This window comes from Cololabis saira, chromosome 14 (genome assembly GCF_033807715.1).
Source record: "Cololabis saira isolate AMF1-May2022 chromosome 14, fColSai1.1, whole genome shotgun sequence".
Classification (NCBI taxonomy): Eukaryota; Metazoa; Chordata; class Actinopteri; order Beloniformes; family Belonidae; genus Cololabis; species Cololabis saira.
In genome coordinates, this window is record NC_084600.1 from 27,458,128 (window position 1) to 27,477,972 (window position 19,845).

The window sequence follows — 19,845 nt, forward strand, 5'->3', positions numbered from 1 at the left end:
AATCTTTTACCATTCCTCTTCACAGAGCTTCTTCAGCTCAGACACATTTGTGGGATGTCTGGTGTCTGTGTATCTTTTGAAGTCTGTGGGGTTATGGTCTGGGCTCTGATTGGATCACACCAAGAGGTGGACGTGCCCTAGCGGAGTAGGTCCGTAGCAACATAAGTAAAGCTATGGTGCTGAATTACCTGAGCCAGTCCTAACGATATATTTTATAAATCAGGAAAGTTTTAAACCCAATTTTAAGGTTAAAGACTCTCCTTCCTGAACCCAGACTGGGAGCTGGTTCCACAAGAAAAGAGCCTGATAACCAGTCAAGTCTGCGAGGGTTATGGTTTCACTGGTAGGAATGTGAACCATAAATGGACATCTTGAATGTGATTATATTTAGGTACCTTATATGTTGTACTTTGAGAGAGTCCCAGCGTAAATATTAATAACGTTCCACAATTGTGGCTTTAACATGTCCAGTATTTGTTTAGGTATTTTAACAGAGCCCCTGCAAACTAATTAGTACTATGCACAACTTATCCCGATGGAAAGCATATTTATTTATTTATTTGAACTTTTTTTTTTAATAAATAAATATTTGGAAAAGACTGAGTTTGTTGTTATTCTGGTACCTCATGGAGGAAAGGTTTTAAAATGTATTATGATTTGCCATCCATCCATCCATCCATCCATCCATCCATCCATCCATTAGGGGTACACCCTGGACAGGTCACTAGTCGCAGAGTTACATACAGTATATGGACAAACAACCATACACACTTGAAATGAAATGTAGTATCATCCATCAACCTAACATGGAGGTTTATGGTCTGCAGGAGGAAGCCAGAGCCCCCAGAGAAAACCCACACAGGCATGAGGAGAACATGCAGTCTCCACACAGAAAGACCCCTGCGAGCCCTGTGAAGCAACAGTGCTAGCCAATAAGCCACCTTGCTGCCTATGATTCAACTTGTTTTAATTAAAAATCCTGAATCCTGACTTGATGAGGGCATTAAACAAAAAGTCAGGTGATCTTCAAAGTTGTAACAATACATCGTCCAAGTATCACAAGCACCAGCAGCTCTTAAATTCTGCTCATGCTTGGCTATACACAACAAGGTTTTATTTAACCATAAACCAGTGAAACCTGCATTAACAGGCACATAAATACGTATATCTCTTAAGTGGAATAACTGCAACTATTAGTTCATTGTTGATTATGAGTTCATGTAGGAGCACATCGCCTTCTGCAAAGACAGGAGAAAAGAGGGATTTAATGTGCATGCATAAAAACTGCATAATGTTGAATTACTCGCACCACTTTGTCCCTTTACGGCCTCAGTATCTCGTTGCTGTGGAAGTGTATGTGAGCATTCGCAGCACCGGATCTCTTTGCAGTGTTTTTTGTGCACATCAGAGACAGAAAGATTCCCTGTCACATAGGAATATGTTTTAAACCGTTTTAGAACCAGAAATCAAAGCGTCAATGATTTGGATCAAGGAAGACATGAATGTGTAAATGATGTGTTTTACGTGGAAAATATAAAGCAAATGACAACATGGACAGCAGAGAGAAAGAGAGAGATTAAAGCCAAAAACATTACATATGGAAAGCACATCTGAGCTAAGATCTGAAGGGATATGAAGACAAAAACCCAAAGATGCTTCTGCACAGCACATTTTTAGTCATAATTCAAAACATCACACTCAAACCCTGATATTGCATGTACACCACGATGACAAAGAGATCTCACCAGCTGAATGAGCTTATAGAAAAATGTTACCAGAATGATAGTTTAATAGATAACACAAGAGCATCAGCATCACACAGCAGCGTCCAGGAATACCAAGTAGCTCTCAGGACAACACGCTGTGATATTAATCCATTAAACTGCATCAAAAGAGACAAATCTAATGTGCAAACCTGTGAGCACCAGCTGTTCCCAGACGAGGGACGTGCGAGATGCAGACACTTTGTTAGGACATATATTACAATTAATGTGTTACAATAGACTGGAAACAGCTTCCCAAAAATGTGATTTACAGTACGAGCATCATAGCTGGAAGAAGTCAAATTCCAGAGGGCAACAATATTTGACCATCATTTCTGCAAAGCACTTTAAACATACTCAATGTGATAGTCTTTTTTTATGTCACAGGGGCGATAACAAATCGCAGCGTCAAACGCAGTGCTCCCACATCTCGTCTTGTCTCCTCCTTGCCTCGGGCTGGCGGGCTGGGAAAAGCCGCGGCCTGTTGCCTCACTGGGATGCCTCCTGCCTGCGTGGCTCAGGTGTTCTAACTGTAAAATCACAAGTGACTCGATTTCTCTAAGTGACTGTGATAAATTAGATGTGCTAAGCCTCTGAGCCGCTGGGATTTGCTGCCTGTTCGCCTCCTCCTGAAATCTGCTGAACAGTATAACGTTGAGCTCTGCATCTTTTTGCATGACAAGCGTACAGGAAAGAAGAAATTAATGACAACCACGTGATGGGAGGGCCCGCTGATTTCAGTCCTTCATCACTCCCTTGAACAACATAAAAACATAAAAACACACTCACAGAGCAGTTACAGGTAGTAACAGGTAGTAACAGGTAAGTAACAGGTAACTAACAGATATGTGACAGGTAGGTGACAGGTAAGTAACAGGTATGTAACAGGTAGATAACAGGTAAGTTAAACCAACTATATGTCCACATCCTAGCTATAATGAGCTAATCTTAATTTCGAACACTAAATGTTTCTGTTTTTTTTTGTTTAATGACAATTAAAAAACAATAATCTGACTCTCAAATTCAGCCATGGCCTCCTGGACTGATTCAACCACTCGCCCATCAACTTCCACATGTGATATTTGAGAAATGTCGAGGCTAGCCTATTTCCAACTATTTGAGGGTCTGAGGAGGACAGTTATTGAAATGTAATAAAACTGATGAGAATCATTTATTATGGGGCAACGCCTGACCAGTCATGAACTAATGACTAAATGTTGCACCCGGTGTCAAGTGTTTTGGGTTGTGCATGTGAGTCTGGCCCAGAAGTGACCGATGTAAAGGGGAAGATGCACATAGCACCAGCTCACAGGGTCATCTCAAGGCACAGTTTGTAAAACTAAGGAAAAGTCCAGAAGATAAAGTCCACTTCAGTCCGACTACATCCCATCCAAGTCCAATTCATTGTAATTTAGGAATAATTCACTTCAGTCCAACTGGGTCCAAAATGCATATAACGGCAGATCAGACAAACAGACGAGGAACCCGAAAGACAGCATTCAGATTTCACACCGGCGCAGTCCTCCATCTTTGATCAGCACGAGGTGACAGTGGGGAGGAAAATCTCCAAACTTCAATAAAATTAGTCAAACTCACCTCTAGAAACAATTTAAAAGGAACCCTGGTTATTAAGACTTGTAGTCCCTAATTAGCCACAATTGTTCTCTTATACTAAAATATGTTGTTAGAAACACATAAAATAATCTAATTGCTTTAAAAATCTACAATGTTTATCACATATTTTGACCTGCGGGAGGCGCCATGTTTTACCTGCGCAATGCATTCTGGGGGCGATGACGTAGACCGGTGGCTCTGGGAAAGATAAGCCGCGTTGGTTTAACTGCGACAGGTATCTAAAACATAGATGAGCAGCACTCTCCCGGCCGTGGAGGCTGACGAGGGAGCCCATAAGACGTCTCGGTTCAGGCAAACTGGATCAAAGTTGTCGTGTGCTGTGATGCACGGGAGATCAAAGTCGTGCGCATCTTACCAGTGCATTAAACTGTATATAATGCAGCGGCGCCGCCAGACGGAATCCTGTACGCACTGTGCGTACAGGCGACTGGCCCGGGAGTTTGACGAAACGGGAGCCGCAGACCGCTTCAAATAGGCAAGAACATCATTATTTAATTTAATGACTATTCTGATCATTTTGGTGGAGCCACATCTGGATGGGATTTTTATTGCGCCATCACCTGTTTTAGCTGTGTTTTCATCTGTTTCTGGGTGCGCCGTCACCTTTAATGTTTAGCTGTGTTTTCATCTATGTTTCTGATGCGTTGACAGACACCATAATGTTTATGTTTGCATGTTTGATGCGCATAATAATGTCACCATGTGTAGTGCGCCGTGCGCACGTTATCCAATTTGTCACTGCAAAGTTTTGTTTGAGGAAAAAAGATCTTTGAAATACTTATTGAACTCTGAATAGCCAACCAACATATCCTCTACCTAATGGATAGTCTAATATTCAGGCCGAGTGAGACCCTGAAATTAGCCGTATAGAGCAGTGGACGGACTGTTTCTGTGTCTATTAGGAAATTGAATCCTGGCGGCGCCACTGTCCCAATGATTTATAAAGGGACAGCGGTGGATGCTAATAATCTCCCAAATTATTGATATTGGAATACGTTTTATCACACAATAGTTTACCGTGAACAGCTGCTGACAAAAACACAGCTCTTCACAGCAAACGCTCTCTTTTTCTGTTGGCATCGAGACGCAGTTGCTGCACAGACACCATTGATTTTCTCCAACTCTCGCCTCATCCCGTCTTTCTTGGTCTTCATTTGGCTCGTTTTGAGATGGGTTTTCAATGTTGTCCTCCTCCTTGACCTTGTGCTCGGGTTCAAATTGAAACGGCTGAACAGATGACATATTTAGCGTCTGGATTATCTGGTTGAACAGTCACAACAGTGGACGGGGGCCAGCAGGTGCAGCCGTGTGACGTCACTGCCCAGAGTGCATTGCGGTGTAAACAACAATGGCGACCTACGAGTTAAATTATATTTTCAAATTTTATAAAAACAAAGATATCAAAAAGGTTTTTTATATCACATTGTTATAATTGATACCAACATTTATCTTTTAAGACCTACTTGTCTTAATAGCCAGGGTTCCCTTTGATATTATTGTTGCATTTCAGTGTGTTTCAGACCATGAAAGATGCATCTTTTGCTGTATTAATGATGCTGTTCATCAAGCAACGAGCTGTCAACACTCCAGGACCAGATGCCGACTCCATGTTCCTGTTTAAGGGCATCAGCTGTGAACTAGGGGAAGGATAGGAACCAGACATCATCGGGGTGTGTGTTATTGGTGCATTACCGAGACAGCTACTTTTCAGACTTAAACGTATTCATACTGTTCATTATGCTGAGTTGTGTGATAAAACCCTGTTCAGGAGCAATGCACATGTTTCTGAAAAACATTGACAACATTCTTGTCTGTTGTTTACAGAGTTGTGAGATGGTAACTTTTTTATTTCTGGCTACACCAGAAGTTTTAGCATAGCATGGTCATATATGACCGATAGGCTGCGATGATGCACGTAACCGACCGAGTGGAAGCAGCTGAAGGTTGAGGAATCGTTCCGGGTTGAGGACGCGGCTCCATCATTACTAATGTCCCTCTTCTGTTGTGTTTCTTTTTTAATGGGACTCAAATCAGCTCCTCGTCATCCAATCACTGCTGCAGTGTTTCTCATGCTTGTGTTGTTTAGTCTCACGGTGCAGCACTGCTGCTTCTGGTTTGTAGTTCTGGCTCTGTTTCCTTTTTGCTCCTGCGCTCCACTGTTCACCCGGGCCACCAGTCTCTTGTACCAACTTACTGGAACTGCTGCTGTAAAAAGGGATCCAATAGCGATGAGATGACACAGTATTTATAGGCAATAAAGCAACAGGAAACACACAGAGAACACACTGTGTCCTTTGAAAATATACAATACTACACAATTTTGGGTCATTTTATGCAACTGCTAGATTATAGAAGCAGAAATGAGATAAAATGAAATATGAGGTGATGCAAAACCATTATCAATGTCTCACGCTGAGGTTTAGTAAAAGTTTTATCCACAGGGGTTGGCATGCAGCTTGAGCTGTTATCTTCCTCCATGTAGACCCGTTATTTGTCAAAATTTCAAATGCGTCTCAAAGCATGTCAACTGCTGCACAGATAGGAGTCTTTCATAGTTTAAGCAAGATTATTATTTAATATCCATCCTAATAACAAAATGACAAACAAAGGGCATTGAAAGAGTCTTCAACTTCTGTTCGGGGAAGCTTTCACTGAGTCTTAAAATACGACCTGTTAGTTGAATTCAAATGAGCAGGAGCTCGATGGGCGGAAGTCAGATAGTCTGACTGATGACTTTCATTTGAATACAACAATAAATCGCTAAATCTAAGGTACCAGTCCTTTACAACGCGTCATTTTGATCCCCTTTCTTTTACAGGAAAATACTGTACGGTTTCATCTGACTTAATTGATCTGACAGCTTCAGTTATTTTTCAAAATAGGAGTTTGACATGAAGGATGTTTGTAGCTTATGAAATAATATGTAACTTAAAGGTAACAGAAGTGGAACTACAGTGGTTGGTTGCATTTCACTGATTAGAAAACCATTTTCCACAATCAGCTCAATCATTTTTCAATAACAAAAAACCCACTGTTCTACTTTTTCTTTCCCCCTTTTTTTTCAATAGAGGTTCATAAAGAGCCAACATTGTGAAGTGGTCTCTTTAGGCTTGGGGGGAGGGGGGTTCTGGATTTCTGAGTCAATCAAATGAGATCCAAAATGTTAGATCTTGCCCAAAATGCCAAAATGTTGCACAAATAATCCATTGCTTACATCATTAAATTCATATTTTATGATATAAAGGTAACACAGACTCTCAGGGGATGACTTTCATTGCAGAACTTGTGAAGGGGCATATGAAGAAACAGTTGTTTTTGCTTTAATAACACCTACTCCGCCTCAACAACAACAACAATAATAATAATAATATAATAATATAATATATATAATATAATAATAATAATAATAATAATAATAATAATAATAATAATAATAATAATAATAATAATAATAATAATAATAATAATAATAATAATAATAAAATCTTTTAAAGCAGCACAACGGAACTTTCAGCTTTGTTGAGTTTGGCGCCTCCTTTGGACAAAAATCGGTAGTGCTTTACCAGAAAGAACACTCCATTTCCCATGAGCACCAGCGCGTACTGCCGGAAAACCCCCGTCCCCGCCGCTGCATTTGTTTTGATGAAAGAAGACGGAACGGACTTTCAAAACGACTTTTCTGTTTTCAGCGGTCGTTTGCAGGATGGATAATGAAGAGGTAATGTATCTATTTTTGGCTAAACAATATAATATGAAGATGTTGAAAAACACTAAGTTCAAATTGGTTTTATTAAGTTGTTTCAGCGAGATAATGCGCCCTACAAACTCATACGCTCTGCACCTTTTTCCTGTCACGTTTTTTAGAGGGACTTCGTCATAAATTAGTAGTCCAACATACTTACTGACAAAATAAAAAAATACTTTATAACCTGTGAATAACTGAATGCCCATTCCTTATATTTTGCAGATCAGCCCTGCACAATTTTACAGTTCTCAGGAAAAATACTAGAAATGTTCTATACATTTTCTTCGCATTGCATTATTTCCTCTAGTGCTGTAATTCTATTCAATTGTATTATTATTTTATAAAGCTTCCTCATTGCGAATTACACATTTTTATGATCACTATTATTTCTCTGTCTGTTGTTGATATTGTCAGTAATTTTAGAATTACCAAAACCCAAGACGAATCCCAAGTATGTGAAAACATTCTAATTTTGATTCTTATTGATCATAGAATTCTACATTTACATTTGTATCATAACAATTCTGTCTCTTGTTTTATCAGGAATCCGCTGTTCGTGAGAACACCTCTACCTCTGCATCATCAGAGTTTGAACCCCCACAAAGACAGAACCGACACGCAGCATATATATCATATATATATGCATATATATACATATCGCCAGTTTGTGCTCTGGCAGCATGATGTTTGGAAAATAAGAGACACCTTTCCAGACCCAATGGGACAGTACACTGGTTTCAGGGCTCCCCGTCTTCTCTAGAATGGAACCTTTATGAGGATTACTGCAAATATTTTGATATTGTTTTTTTTTTGTTCCATTTTTTCCTGTACAGTTGTTTTTGTGTGTTTAAAATAAAGACATTTGTGCAAAACAAGACAGACTTTTATTTACACACCTTTCAGAAAATAGAACATTCTTGAACTTTGTCATTTGCATAGTGACAGCAGTTATCCCATACATACTTATTATAAACAATAAGTAATCTGTATCACAGTAGCAGTAATGAACAACTGTATGACAGGATAAATTACTGTGAATAAAGTAAACAAGTGTAAATATAGTAGTAGAAAAATAAACTAAAAATAATGAACTGATAATAAAAACTGAACTATGAAACAGTGTAAGAAGTTACTGTAAATAAATACAATGACTATAGTAGCAGTAGCATCTTGTGTCCATCCATGTTTCGTGCTGGGAGAGTCCGCGTGCGATTCACTGCTGGAGTGTAGGAAAACCTTCCCTGCATGAGGATGTGATTCTGGAAGTTTTCCAGATCTGATGTAGTCCTGCAGAGTGTGAGAATAAAGATACAAAAAACATTATGTCTTTCTGATAATTACTGACCTATAAATCATTCAACATATTTTGTTGATCACAAGTTTGAATTTTTTTCTTTGTTGAAGTCACTGTAATTATGCAGAAAGTAAAAGCAAGTAATGTATAGCTATAGAAAAATTAGAGAAATGTATATATTTATACACTCACAAGATAAAACGACACATTATAAACACCATATAAGGTTTCTTTTACTACTCTTGTTATTATTTTAATATAATTCCAACAAATTAGATTTATTTTATATGCTTATATGGTGTTTATATTGTATTTTTTTCATCTGGAAGTGTATACTTTGCCTATATATTTCATTTTTCTGGCTATATTTTACTATATCTACAAATGTGTTGCTTTTACCATCAGTGTATAAGTATCTGTATATACAGACCTGAAGAGTCAAAAGGTTTACATAGATATTGACATTTGATACAGTAGCAACACTTACACCAGCTGTAGTAGTTTCAGGATAATTGTTTTTTTTTGTAAAACACACTGACATAGGTGTTGACAAAAGTGCATACCTGAAGGTGATGAACGTCTTTACATCCTTCAACCATCTCGTCCAAGACGACGTCACGGCTGCAAGGGCTTGTAGCGAGAGAACGCCGGGCCAATGTTTATTCTCCACCGGGCATTTAGCTTGTTACTCTCCCGCTTTCTTTTTTTCGCCTCCTCCGCTCCGTTAAAACTTTTATTTTCTTCGTTTTTTTCGCTGCTTCGGCCATGATACCAGCTCCTCGTTTAGCTCAACACCAGCTTCTGCTGAGCTCAGCCTCTGCGCTCCAAGCCCCGCCCATTTTTGTCTCGACTACGAATCGGGAAGGAGAGGGAAGTGACGTATGTGCCGTAAAGCAGTCAAAGTCGTAAAATTTGTAGTTTTTTAGTGTGGCAGGGTTCCTACCATGCTCCTCAAAGTTACATAGTGCCAGTGAAAGCGATACAGACCCCCTCAGATGATGACAGAGGTGTCATTAAACCTGTTGGAAGTTGATGTACCATCACAATGACTCTGGAAATATGATATTAAGGTGGAAAAGTTACGTAGTGTCGCTTTAAAAAGCTGCTCTTGACTCTGTGGTGGCGTCGGCCATCTTTTATGGGGTGGTCTGCAGGAGCAGCAGCATCACTGCAGCAGAGAGGAAGAGACTGGACAGGGTGGTGAGGAAAGCCGGCTCTGTCCTGGGCTCCAGTCTGGACCGGGTGGAGGTGGTGGGGGAGAGGAGGATGGTGGCTAAACTGTCCTCCATCATGGACAATGTCTCCCACCCCCTTCATGAGACTGTCAGAGCCCTGGAGAGCTCCATCAGTGACCGGCTTCGTCACCCACGATGCACCACCGAGAGGCATCGCAGGTCCTTCCTCCCCGCTGCTATCAGACTATATAACCACGCCTGCTCTCAGTAGCCAACAGACAATAATACATGCAATAACTTAAGATGTGCAATATCTGCCAATCTACCTCACACTCCACCTGCTTTTTTTTCTGCACTGTTTATCTGTATATACTGTTCATATCCTGTTTATACATATTTTATACATATTTTATACGTATCTTTTGTATTTTTTATATATTTTTTATTTCTGACTTTTCAGTCCTTTTACCCCTCCCCTATATGTGTGTGCTGCAACAAATAAGTTTCCCCACTGATGGAGAAAATAAAGGATATTCTATTCTATTCTATTCTATTCTCAGTGCCATCGTATGCCCAGAGGCTCACCATAATAATCTATCATCAGTCAAGTGTTGGTCTAATACCAAAACAACAACCACAGTGCAGCAGAACGAGTTACAGCATCACACAAGAGAAAGTGACAACGTCCTGGAAAAGTGCAAATGTGCCATCTTTGAAATGTTTGCAGAAGTGACATCGAGCAGTGAGCTACCAAGCGAGTCTGAATCAAGTCCTGGCAGACGTGATATCACAGTGAGCCGCTGTGCATGTAATGATGTGGAGCATCTTCAGGTTGAGCACTGAAGTAATTATCTGATATGTTTGCACTGCATCATCTTCGTTTCTAATCCAGCCTTTGCTCAAAACCCAATTAAATTTCAAAGGTTTGAGCTTTAGATGGTGAAAATGTGCTCCCTTGTGGGCCTCATCCTGAGAAGCTGTGAACCAAGCTCTCCATCAGAATCCTCCAACAGCATTCCTTCACAGTCGCAGCGCTGTGACTACTGTCTTCTGAGGTTAAGACACACTATTCAGGAGGACTTAAAACTAAATAACAAAGTAAAATTGCTCGGTCCAAATGGCCCTTTGTGTACCATGAAAAAGTAAACCAGGAAAATTGAAGTCATCTGCAGGAGCTAAGGGCTCCTTCTTGAGAGGATACTTCTCCCTGAGATGAAGAGGAGGAGGGTAGGACACTCACGTGATTCATTTTGGACTGTAATGCTTGGTTTGAGCTACATCAAGCCAGCCATACTTAAAATAGACAGCACTGGAAGTTATGTGTGTAGATTTAAAAATAAAAGCAGGGCTGTAACATTTGTAACGTGCCGCCAACCTGACACAAAAACTAAAATTCAGGAACTTCAGGAAATGGCACTAGTAAATTAACTTGAGTACCTGAGGCCTAAAGTTTCGAGTCATCTTATATAAATTCAACTTAGGTTTAATTATGAGATGCACAGCTGTGACTAGTTTATGGTGCTTCCCATTTACTTCCGATTTACTTGGATGACATCACACCCGTTACACATTTCAGTTGCAAAGTTGAAAGTTGCAAGACACACAAAGTGGACAATAAGCCTTTCCAAACGTTAGCTGTTAGTGAGTCGTAGCAGTGCTTCATGTAGTGTCTTGCATAAACAAACATCCACTGATGAAAATCAAACACTATGTGTAGCTTCTGTTTGACTTAATGTGACTAAAAACAAAAACAGAACTCATGTAAACAGTTAAATTTGGGTTTGCTGTGTTGATTCAAGTAGCTATATTGGATTCAAGTAGTTTTTCCAACTTTCCAAGACAGGATCTAGCCAGGTGGGCGTACCAGTTGATACTTTTATCATGGAGGAAGAAGATGGTTACTTTTGGCACAAATAGACTGTTACTTATTTATTTAGTTAGGACAAAACGAGCCTACACAGCTATTACCCAGTTTCCTGGTTAGGTCAGGCTGGCTTTATATTAGATTTGAATTCCTCAGTTTTCAGGAAGAGAAGCATTCAACCCAAGTCAATTAAATACTATCTGGATGTTAAAGAACAACCATAGCCGAATAAAAATGACAGAAACAGCCTTGTCAAGTTTTTTCCACCCAGATGTGTACGAAACAGACCAAGTCACTTGTTTTAATATCAATGAGAGCCATATAAATCATCCTGCCTGTTTTTGCATTTTATTTTGAAGGTAGTTACCGGATGTGGAATTGTATTGCAGTACAGCTGAGTGCCATCAGCTGCTGCCCTGGACTGGTTAAGGTAAACTCGTTTAGTTTGGAGCAGAGTCGGACACCTGAAGCGGATCTGCAAGTTGGAAACGGAGGCCACGAGAGACTCGTGTCCCGCCGAAACACTCGGAAAAGCCGCGGTCAAGTTACGTAATTGGGATTAAACGGCAAGTTCGGACGGAGTTGGCTGTTTTCCCCAGACTCCCGGCAGCAGCCTGGATGCGCTGCGCTCCGGCTCTCAAAGTAAAACGAGGAAAGAAGTAGCGTGTCTCCAGGGTGGATTCAGGGTGTCTCCGGGATGTCTCCCCCCCTCAATCAGAGCATGATGAGTCCCAGCTGGCCGTCGCAGCGCGCTGCGGTTGGTCAGCCGCCGGAACAGTGAGGGGAACACGGCTCTTTGCCGGCAGCCCGGACCTTCGTTTTTCTTCTTGGATATTTTAATGTTTGAACACCACTTTTTTTTTTTTTTTTTTCTCAGAATGTATTGGTTTTGTCTGCGATGGTGATTTTGTGGTGAAGTCGGGGACAGCTGAAGCAGAGCGGCGCGGATCCGGCGGATGCATCCTCTCCTCCGCTGCGTCCACACGACTCCGTGCGCACGGAATCTCGTCCTCTTCATATGCTCATTTGGAGAGTGACCAATCACGCAGGCACGCTTAAAACTCATGTGTCTTGCCTCTGGCTGTGATTTTTGACGAGTCTATCCCAGTTCGGAGAGACTGTACAGCGTCTCCGCGTGTTGAGCCAGCGCGCGTCACCGCGCCACTGATGACCGCTGATTGATTGATGCGTTTCTGGTGCGCATTTGTCTGGTTTTGCGCGAGGACCCCAGAGCCTCATCGGAAAAGCTTTTTTTCCTTTCCTCCCAAGTTGCCTATTTCAGACAAGGATAACTAACTTTCTCCTCATAGGTTGTGGTGACAAACACTTTCCCCTTTTTCTTTGAATCTCCCGTCGTGCTTGAGGACTGTGGGTAGACTGGAAGACAGACTGTAACATCTCTGGAAGACCCCGACCGCGGTCCAACGCGCACTGGTACACACTCACGTGCCGATACGCATCCGACTATTGCGCATCATCCAAGTTAAGGCCGTGAAGATCTGCGACGACACCTCAACACCATCGGCTGACCACTGGAGGCAACTGGGATTTAACATCCACCAGCTGGGATCTCTACCATGTCAGGTGCACGGCATTTCGGATGGACTCCCTTCATCTGTGTGGCGGTGCTTTCATGTGGTGAGTGCCCCCCCGTACCCACCCCCCCTCCGGCAGCGCTTCAGCAGAGCTCTGTAGCGCAGAGTGGTGCCAGTTTAGTGCACGCAGCTGCAGAGGTAGCTGCTGTGGCGATTGGTCACTCTTGGACGGGGACCTTCTTCCCATGAACGCGCTCAGACACGCACATATAATCTTGTTATACGTTTAAGGCGCCAAAACAAATGTCTGTCAACATCTATGCTCTTTATTTCCTTTATGGCAACATAATTAAAAAAATCCTTCACGAAATCAAATGAATAATAATCCTATTTAGAATATTTTTAATTTTTTTTTAAAGAAATCCAGCGGGGATAAGTACGTTTTGAGAGCTGGAATAGTGATCTACATAATCCCCTCTCTCTCAAGGGCCGCGGAGCAACACAACTATGTGCCATCTCCTAATTCCCGTTTTCTGCCTCAGTTCAAAGTCCTCTCCTTTAAGAGTGAGGGCTCTTAACAACGCACATACGGATACAGCCACACATGCACAGCCGAGTGTGTGAAATCCTCTACAAATGTCCTCAAAGGTTTCTGTCCCACTGATCCAGTCCCTGTTTTGGACTGAAAACACTAACCTCCCTCTTTCTTTCATGGATGCAGCACCGCAGCTCCGTTTACAGCACTGAACAGCAAGTGTCATTGCACCGCACAGATTAAGAGCACTGCTGTGAGGCACACTGGGTATTTCCAGCCACATTTAGAGAGGCTCATTTGCAGACACTGAATTAGGAGTGGATGCTCGTGAGTTTGCTGCACGGGGGTACGGAGCGATTCCACTCATATGTACTGCATAACAACCCCATGCAGCCAACTATCAGACGTTCAGACATGATATCCCCTCTGCTGCTCACTTTCTCTTGCATGTCTTGCCTCAGTTTCATTACCACACAAAAGAAATGCATGTGCGTGCACTAAAGCGATGGTTTCACCAACATTGGTGCTGCAATGCTCTGCCCACACAAACCCCCCCCCAGTGCCTGTGGTCAGCTCTGCTGAGGCCGGAGAGACCAAACTTCCTGGGTGATGAAGTCGCTGCGTCCAACTGTCTCTGAGGTGTCTTCAGATGACCCCCACCACCACCACCACACACACACACACACACACACACACACACACACACACACCCCGGAGACTAGGGATGTCCCGATCAGGTTTTTTTGCCCCCGAGTCCGAGTCCGAGTCCTTTGATTTTGAGGACTTGCCGATACCGAGTCCCGATCCGATACTTTTATAAAACAATAAAAAATGAAGAAGAGAAAATAAAATTATGCAGGATGACCCTTTTATTATATTTTAACATGTGTACTGTAAACTGAGCACATAGGAGGTAGGCAGCTTGAACATTCTTAAGTCAGTATAAAAAATTTTAATGAGCAGAGAGACTGCATCTGCAGCTGATGTGTTGCCTGCCATTACAGGTAATTTTTATTCATCATTTTGTTTGGTAACATTTTATTTATATTGTTATTTGAAAAGGAGAACTTCTCCTTTTCCTTTTTTTTTCCTTCTTTTTCTTCTTCTTCTTCTCATAATTTAATTAACTCATCATGCACTTTTTCTTGTTGACTTTGGTACCTGAGTTCTGGCTGTCGTGCGCAATATATCTCAGTGATTGATCATTATATGAAGTAATTCCACACAACAGACATGATAGCATAGGGCTGCTTCAGCTTCAAAACAAACAGGCGTGCTCTGCGCGCATGCGGTGCTCTCCGCGCATGGGGTGTATGGCTGCGAGCCCACTACTCCACGTGTGCGTTGACTTTGTCCGGTAAAATATGCAGAAGTCCGGTATTTTATAATCTCTCCGGTCAAAATGTCCGGTGAAAATACTCACTGGCGCCGACATCCACGTGTGCGTTGATTTATGGTTCCGCGTCACACCAACGCAGGGTGTGACGCGCAGGGTGCGCGTCACCGCGAACCCTACGCTGTAGACTCTGCGTCGGTGCGACGCGGGACCATAACTCAACGCACACGTGGATGTCGGCGCCAGTGAGTATTTTCACCGGACATTTTGACCGTAGAGATTATAAAATACCGGACTTCGGCATATTTTACCGGACAAAGTCCGGCAATTACCGGACAACGGAAACCCTGATATATATATCCGATTCCTGATCGGCTCATAATGTCCGAGTCCGGATCGAGTCTGCAATCACGTGATCGGCCCCGATTTCCGATCACGTGATCGGATCGGGACAACTCTACCGGAGACGTTGAGCATCTCCTTCCCTCATACACAGAAAAATTGCGAGCCACTCTTATACTAGAAACATAATTTCTTGCAGACACTTGCAAGCTAAAACAGTTTCTGAGAGCGCCTCAAGAGAAGGACAGCGTGCACAAGCAGTACCGCACACTTTTTACTGTAATGAACCTTCTTATCATCATCCTTAATGTTGTAATCAGTATAAAAGGTAAATGTGTGTATTCTCCAATAAAAGCCTGGCAGGGGTCTGTCTAAGACCTGGATCAGCTCCTGTCCACATGCAGGTGGGGGTCTGGAGCGGGGGGGTTTGACTGAAGGACCTTCTTGTTTCTCAATGTGACTTTATTTCTAGGTTTGAATTACAATACTTCAGATTTGGGTGTTTGATCATCCTGACAAGACGTTCGAGGGATTTAGACGGCTGGTCATCTGAACCGGGAAGCCCACAACCGGAGAAGTCACTTAGATCGTCTTCTTGTTTGTTTGTTTTGGACTCAGAGACTTTGTTGGTTCCACATTAGCATCAGCTTCTGTCTTAAAGTGCTTTTGAAGGAGTTGTTTTGCTCCAACGTTCCCTTCATCGGCCTGGAGGTTGGGTCGCTTTACAACCCTGTCAGAAAAGTTCCTCTTGTTCTGATCATTACTTCCACCAACCTCTAAATCCCGGTATCCACCACAAAGATGAAGGGTGAGTGTCATGAAAGAATTGTGACTGGTTTGACAGCAGTCGTCTCAAAGGTCCAGATGGTACCAAAGACCACCTGAGAGGATTTCCCTCCGGGGTCAGAAGTCCCACTAATGAATTGGACTTGCCTCTTCTTCTTAGCCAGGACCATGTTTCCTTTTTTGCTTGTTGTTGTTTTTTGGTGCTGTTGGCTTTATTCTCCCTCTGCCGTGGCCTCCGGGTCAGGGGTCTCATGAGGGGTCTCATTACTGAAGTCCATTCGTACCATTATTCAAGTCCAAGTTGAGTGTGAGATGTCCCGATCTTCTGACTGCAGCCTGGCAAAGCCTCTGCTGTGACGTCCACTCCCGATCTATGAGCTTGCTTCATCGCGTCGATGCTGCAGACGGATGCACGGTTGTCACGGGAGACAACCAGGAGACGAGTGCAAAGCTAGGTAGCTACGTACCCGATGATGGTGGTATGAGAGCGAGAGCTAGTCAACACTTCCTGGAAGTTATAAGTCATTCTTACAAGTCAGATTAAGGCAGATTTATTTCAACAATGTAATAAGGTTTTGACACATCGTCTTCAGATGTGCGTGCAGTAAACTGATCTCAATAAACTGATCTCAATAAACTGAGTTTGGTTTATCACCGCGGCCTGGCGAGGAGCCGCACGGCAGCCAAGACGACCAGAGCGGGTCGCTGGAGTAAATGGGATTGAGCAGATTACGTCCAACTGCTACAGGGAGTTAAGTGTGGCAGATGCGGTGATTAAGCAGCACTGATTGCTCAGGGCCGTGTCTGCAGCTACCACGCTGCCCGCGGAGCTGCGTTTCCCGATGTCCAGTCACGGTGAGGATGCAGCTGGCAGCCCTCCCAGCTCCGGCCCATTTCTGAGAGGAGACAAAGCGGCAGTGTGACACAGCAGCTCTCATTCCAGCCGACTTGATTTACATGCAATGAAATAAAGTCTTTGCTCCGCTGCTGCACGTGGAGAGCTTTTTCTGTTGTCCGTTGTCTCTGCAGCCCCGCTGGGAGCAGAAACCTGGGCATGTCGACCCGTCCAGCCTGCAGACGAGTCGGGGATGCTGCGTCGTTGCCTCGTCAACCATGTTATGTTCTGGTGGGGATGGGGCCCCTCCCACTCTTGTTTATAGACATGCCGCCTATTATTATTTTCAGGTTTAGCAACAACGTCTCGTTCAAGGGAGGGTTTATTCCACTTTTGTTAATAGCATCTTACAACTTAACTATCTATATATATATATATATATATATATATATATATATATATACATATTTTTTTTTAGTGATGGGTGGACACAAAGCTGAAACTATGTTCTCGCTGCAGTCACATTTTCTAGGTGGGTCTGTCATTCAGTTATAATGGATTTTTCTTTATTTAAGAGCACAAATGAGCAGCTTCTCGGAGGCACTTCTTTTTGATTACAAAAAAGACCCTTGGAAGCGCTTTAAAGCACGCCTATGCTTCCACCCGTTCGTGGCTTCGAGCTGCTGTTGTGCTCCCAGTTCTCTCCTCCGAGCCTTTGCTTTGCTGTAGTGGCTGTTTAGTGAATTCTAAGGATGTTGTCCTTTATCACTGATGAAAGGAACCTTTTATGAAGCACCGATCGCTGACGATGTAGCGTGATGGGGAAGGCCTCTGTTGTCTGCTTCGGGGCTTCTTAAAGGCCTGGGTGAATCCGTGCATTAATTTTTTTTACAATGCATTACCCCATTTCTTGGCAGACCTTACAGCTGGTGCTTTTGATATTGAAATGTTTGAAATCCTGAAAGCGTCCCTGTTTTATAACTTTCTTTCTTAGCAGGGGTGAATGCCTCGGTAGGAGTCTGTTTGCTGTGAGCACATCATCATTTGAGTCTCAGCCTGTATGAAGCCCCGCTGCGTAGAGTTATGATTAAGTGCAACATGAATTATTAGTTCACGATATATAAAATCTCAATTAGGGAAGTGCAATCTATGGACGTTTTTTACGTACTTTCCTCTCCTGCTGAAATGTTTGTTAAAATGAGCAACAGCTACACTATTCAAATGTTTAAAAGTGCATTGAACATGTTTTAAATGCATTGGCTGTCACTACCGTACCTGAGCATTGGCTTCTGATGTCAGCTGGACACATTAAATGCCTTTTAGGTTGTGGACTCCACTTAAAAGGTTCCCACAGCTTTGACCGCTATCAGATGAACTAAAGATGGTTTCCTGAAGGGCTGCTGTGATTTGAACCCATGTGATGCCTTTGTCATCCAGAGCTGAAGGGAGAGGCTTCACAGGTTTAGTCTGCGTGCTTAGCAAGCTTTATACAAGTGGACAATGGGTGTCTCAGCAGGGTGATGCACCCTTCTGTTGTATGTGCAGATACTGGCCACGCTTCTTGGTTCTCACCGGGCACGGCACCAACACACACCCGGTCTCGCTGACTCCCTGAGAGCCTTCGTTGGTGGTGGGTTAACGTAACGCTGTTCTCAGACGTCTGTTTAGTTATGTTTACCATGATGATGATGGTGGAGGCTCTATGACACTCTGCGTCACTCACTTTACCATGTCACTGATCTTCTTCTAGGAGGTATTTAACATCTCTAGGGGGATTTTATAAATGAAACTCAATTACTAGAAAGATAAAAATGCCATGTTTTTTTATTTTTGACAAATCTTCCCCCCATGTATGAGCTTCATTTGGAGATGGTTGTCCGCTCTCCCAGTCCAAACCTATACAGATTAAGTCGTGAATGTATGTGCAGTGGTTTAACTCAGTTTATGTTGATGTGAAGTGATCCAGAAGTTAAAAGCTGACGGCAGCAGCAGGCCCTTGCTGTGGATGAACGGTGTGGACGTGCACTGGACTGGTCAGCTGTCCGGGGTGTGCACAGCTGGGTTAGCAGACATCCTGCTCACGAGGAAGGTGCAATGTTAAAACGTGAAACACTGAGCGAGACACAAAGCTACATGTGGCTCATGCTTCCAGCACCGATCAGCTGGTTACGACTCCAGAAGTCCGTCTGTTCACGTGGATTTAACGATCTCTGACTTCATGTGTCTGTCGGGGTAGTTTAGCTGGACGTCTGCCAGACATTTCTCTCAACTTCAATGACTGTAATCAGTTTTTCAAGTTGCGTCGCATCCCATCTGCTTTGTCTTTATGAAACGTGTGAGATGTTTCTTTGTTATTCGTAGCTGAAAGAAATCTGTCAAAAATGATCCGCCACCTGCTCGGCTGTCGTCGCTGTAGGTATAGCCAAGTCGCATGCGATAATTATCCTGCACATGCTAATTTTTCATGAGAAGTGGCGGGTGATCACCGTTGTATTGTACGATGCACATGCAGCAGATGAATATGCAGATATGCATCAAGGACACAAGTTCCTCTTCACTGTGCGACTGTGTGCTTCCCAAGTTTCTCTGAGGGGTTTCTTCCGCTTGCACCCCCTCCCACCCACCCGCATCTTTCCTGCACAAGCTGTCTGACCCATGACATTTGCTGTGAACATCTCTGCAATGGAAACAAATGTGCCGGTTTGCTGAAGGAACAAAGGGAAGGGAAGATTGTGGGATCGCGTGCGTATTTCTCAGCTCTGCTTGAAGTCCATGAAGTAGCGGGTTGCCCGTGAGCGGAGCGCACGTGCAGTCTGAAGGTCCTCTTCAGTTTCTGCAGGGTGTTTTTTAATCAGACATGGCTTATGGCTTTCCCTGCTGGTTGGTGCTGTTAGTCAGACTTGAATACACCTTAAAAACCGTAATTTTACATTTACACACTTTGCACTTATACAAAGGCACTTTCCACTGCCCCTCGGACACTGCTCGGCCTTTATGTAA

General features: G+C 43.0%; 1 protein-coding gene across 1 annotated transcript in view; it reads left to right on the forward strand.

Annotated features, from left to right (window-relative positions):
- Window positions 1-12,171: 12,171 nt before the first annotated feature.
- Window positions 12,172-19,845, forward strand: part of tmem132e (transmembrane protein 132E) — a 479,435-nt gene continuing 471,761 nt past the window's right edge. Inside the window, exon 1 of the mRNA XM_061740292.1 lies at window positions 12,172-13,114. Within this exon, the coding sequence (XP_061596276.1) occupies window positions 13,054-13,114 (61 nt within the window). The 5' untranslated portion in view covers window positions 12,172-13,053. The remainder of the gene's footprint in view (window positions 13,115-19,845) is intronic.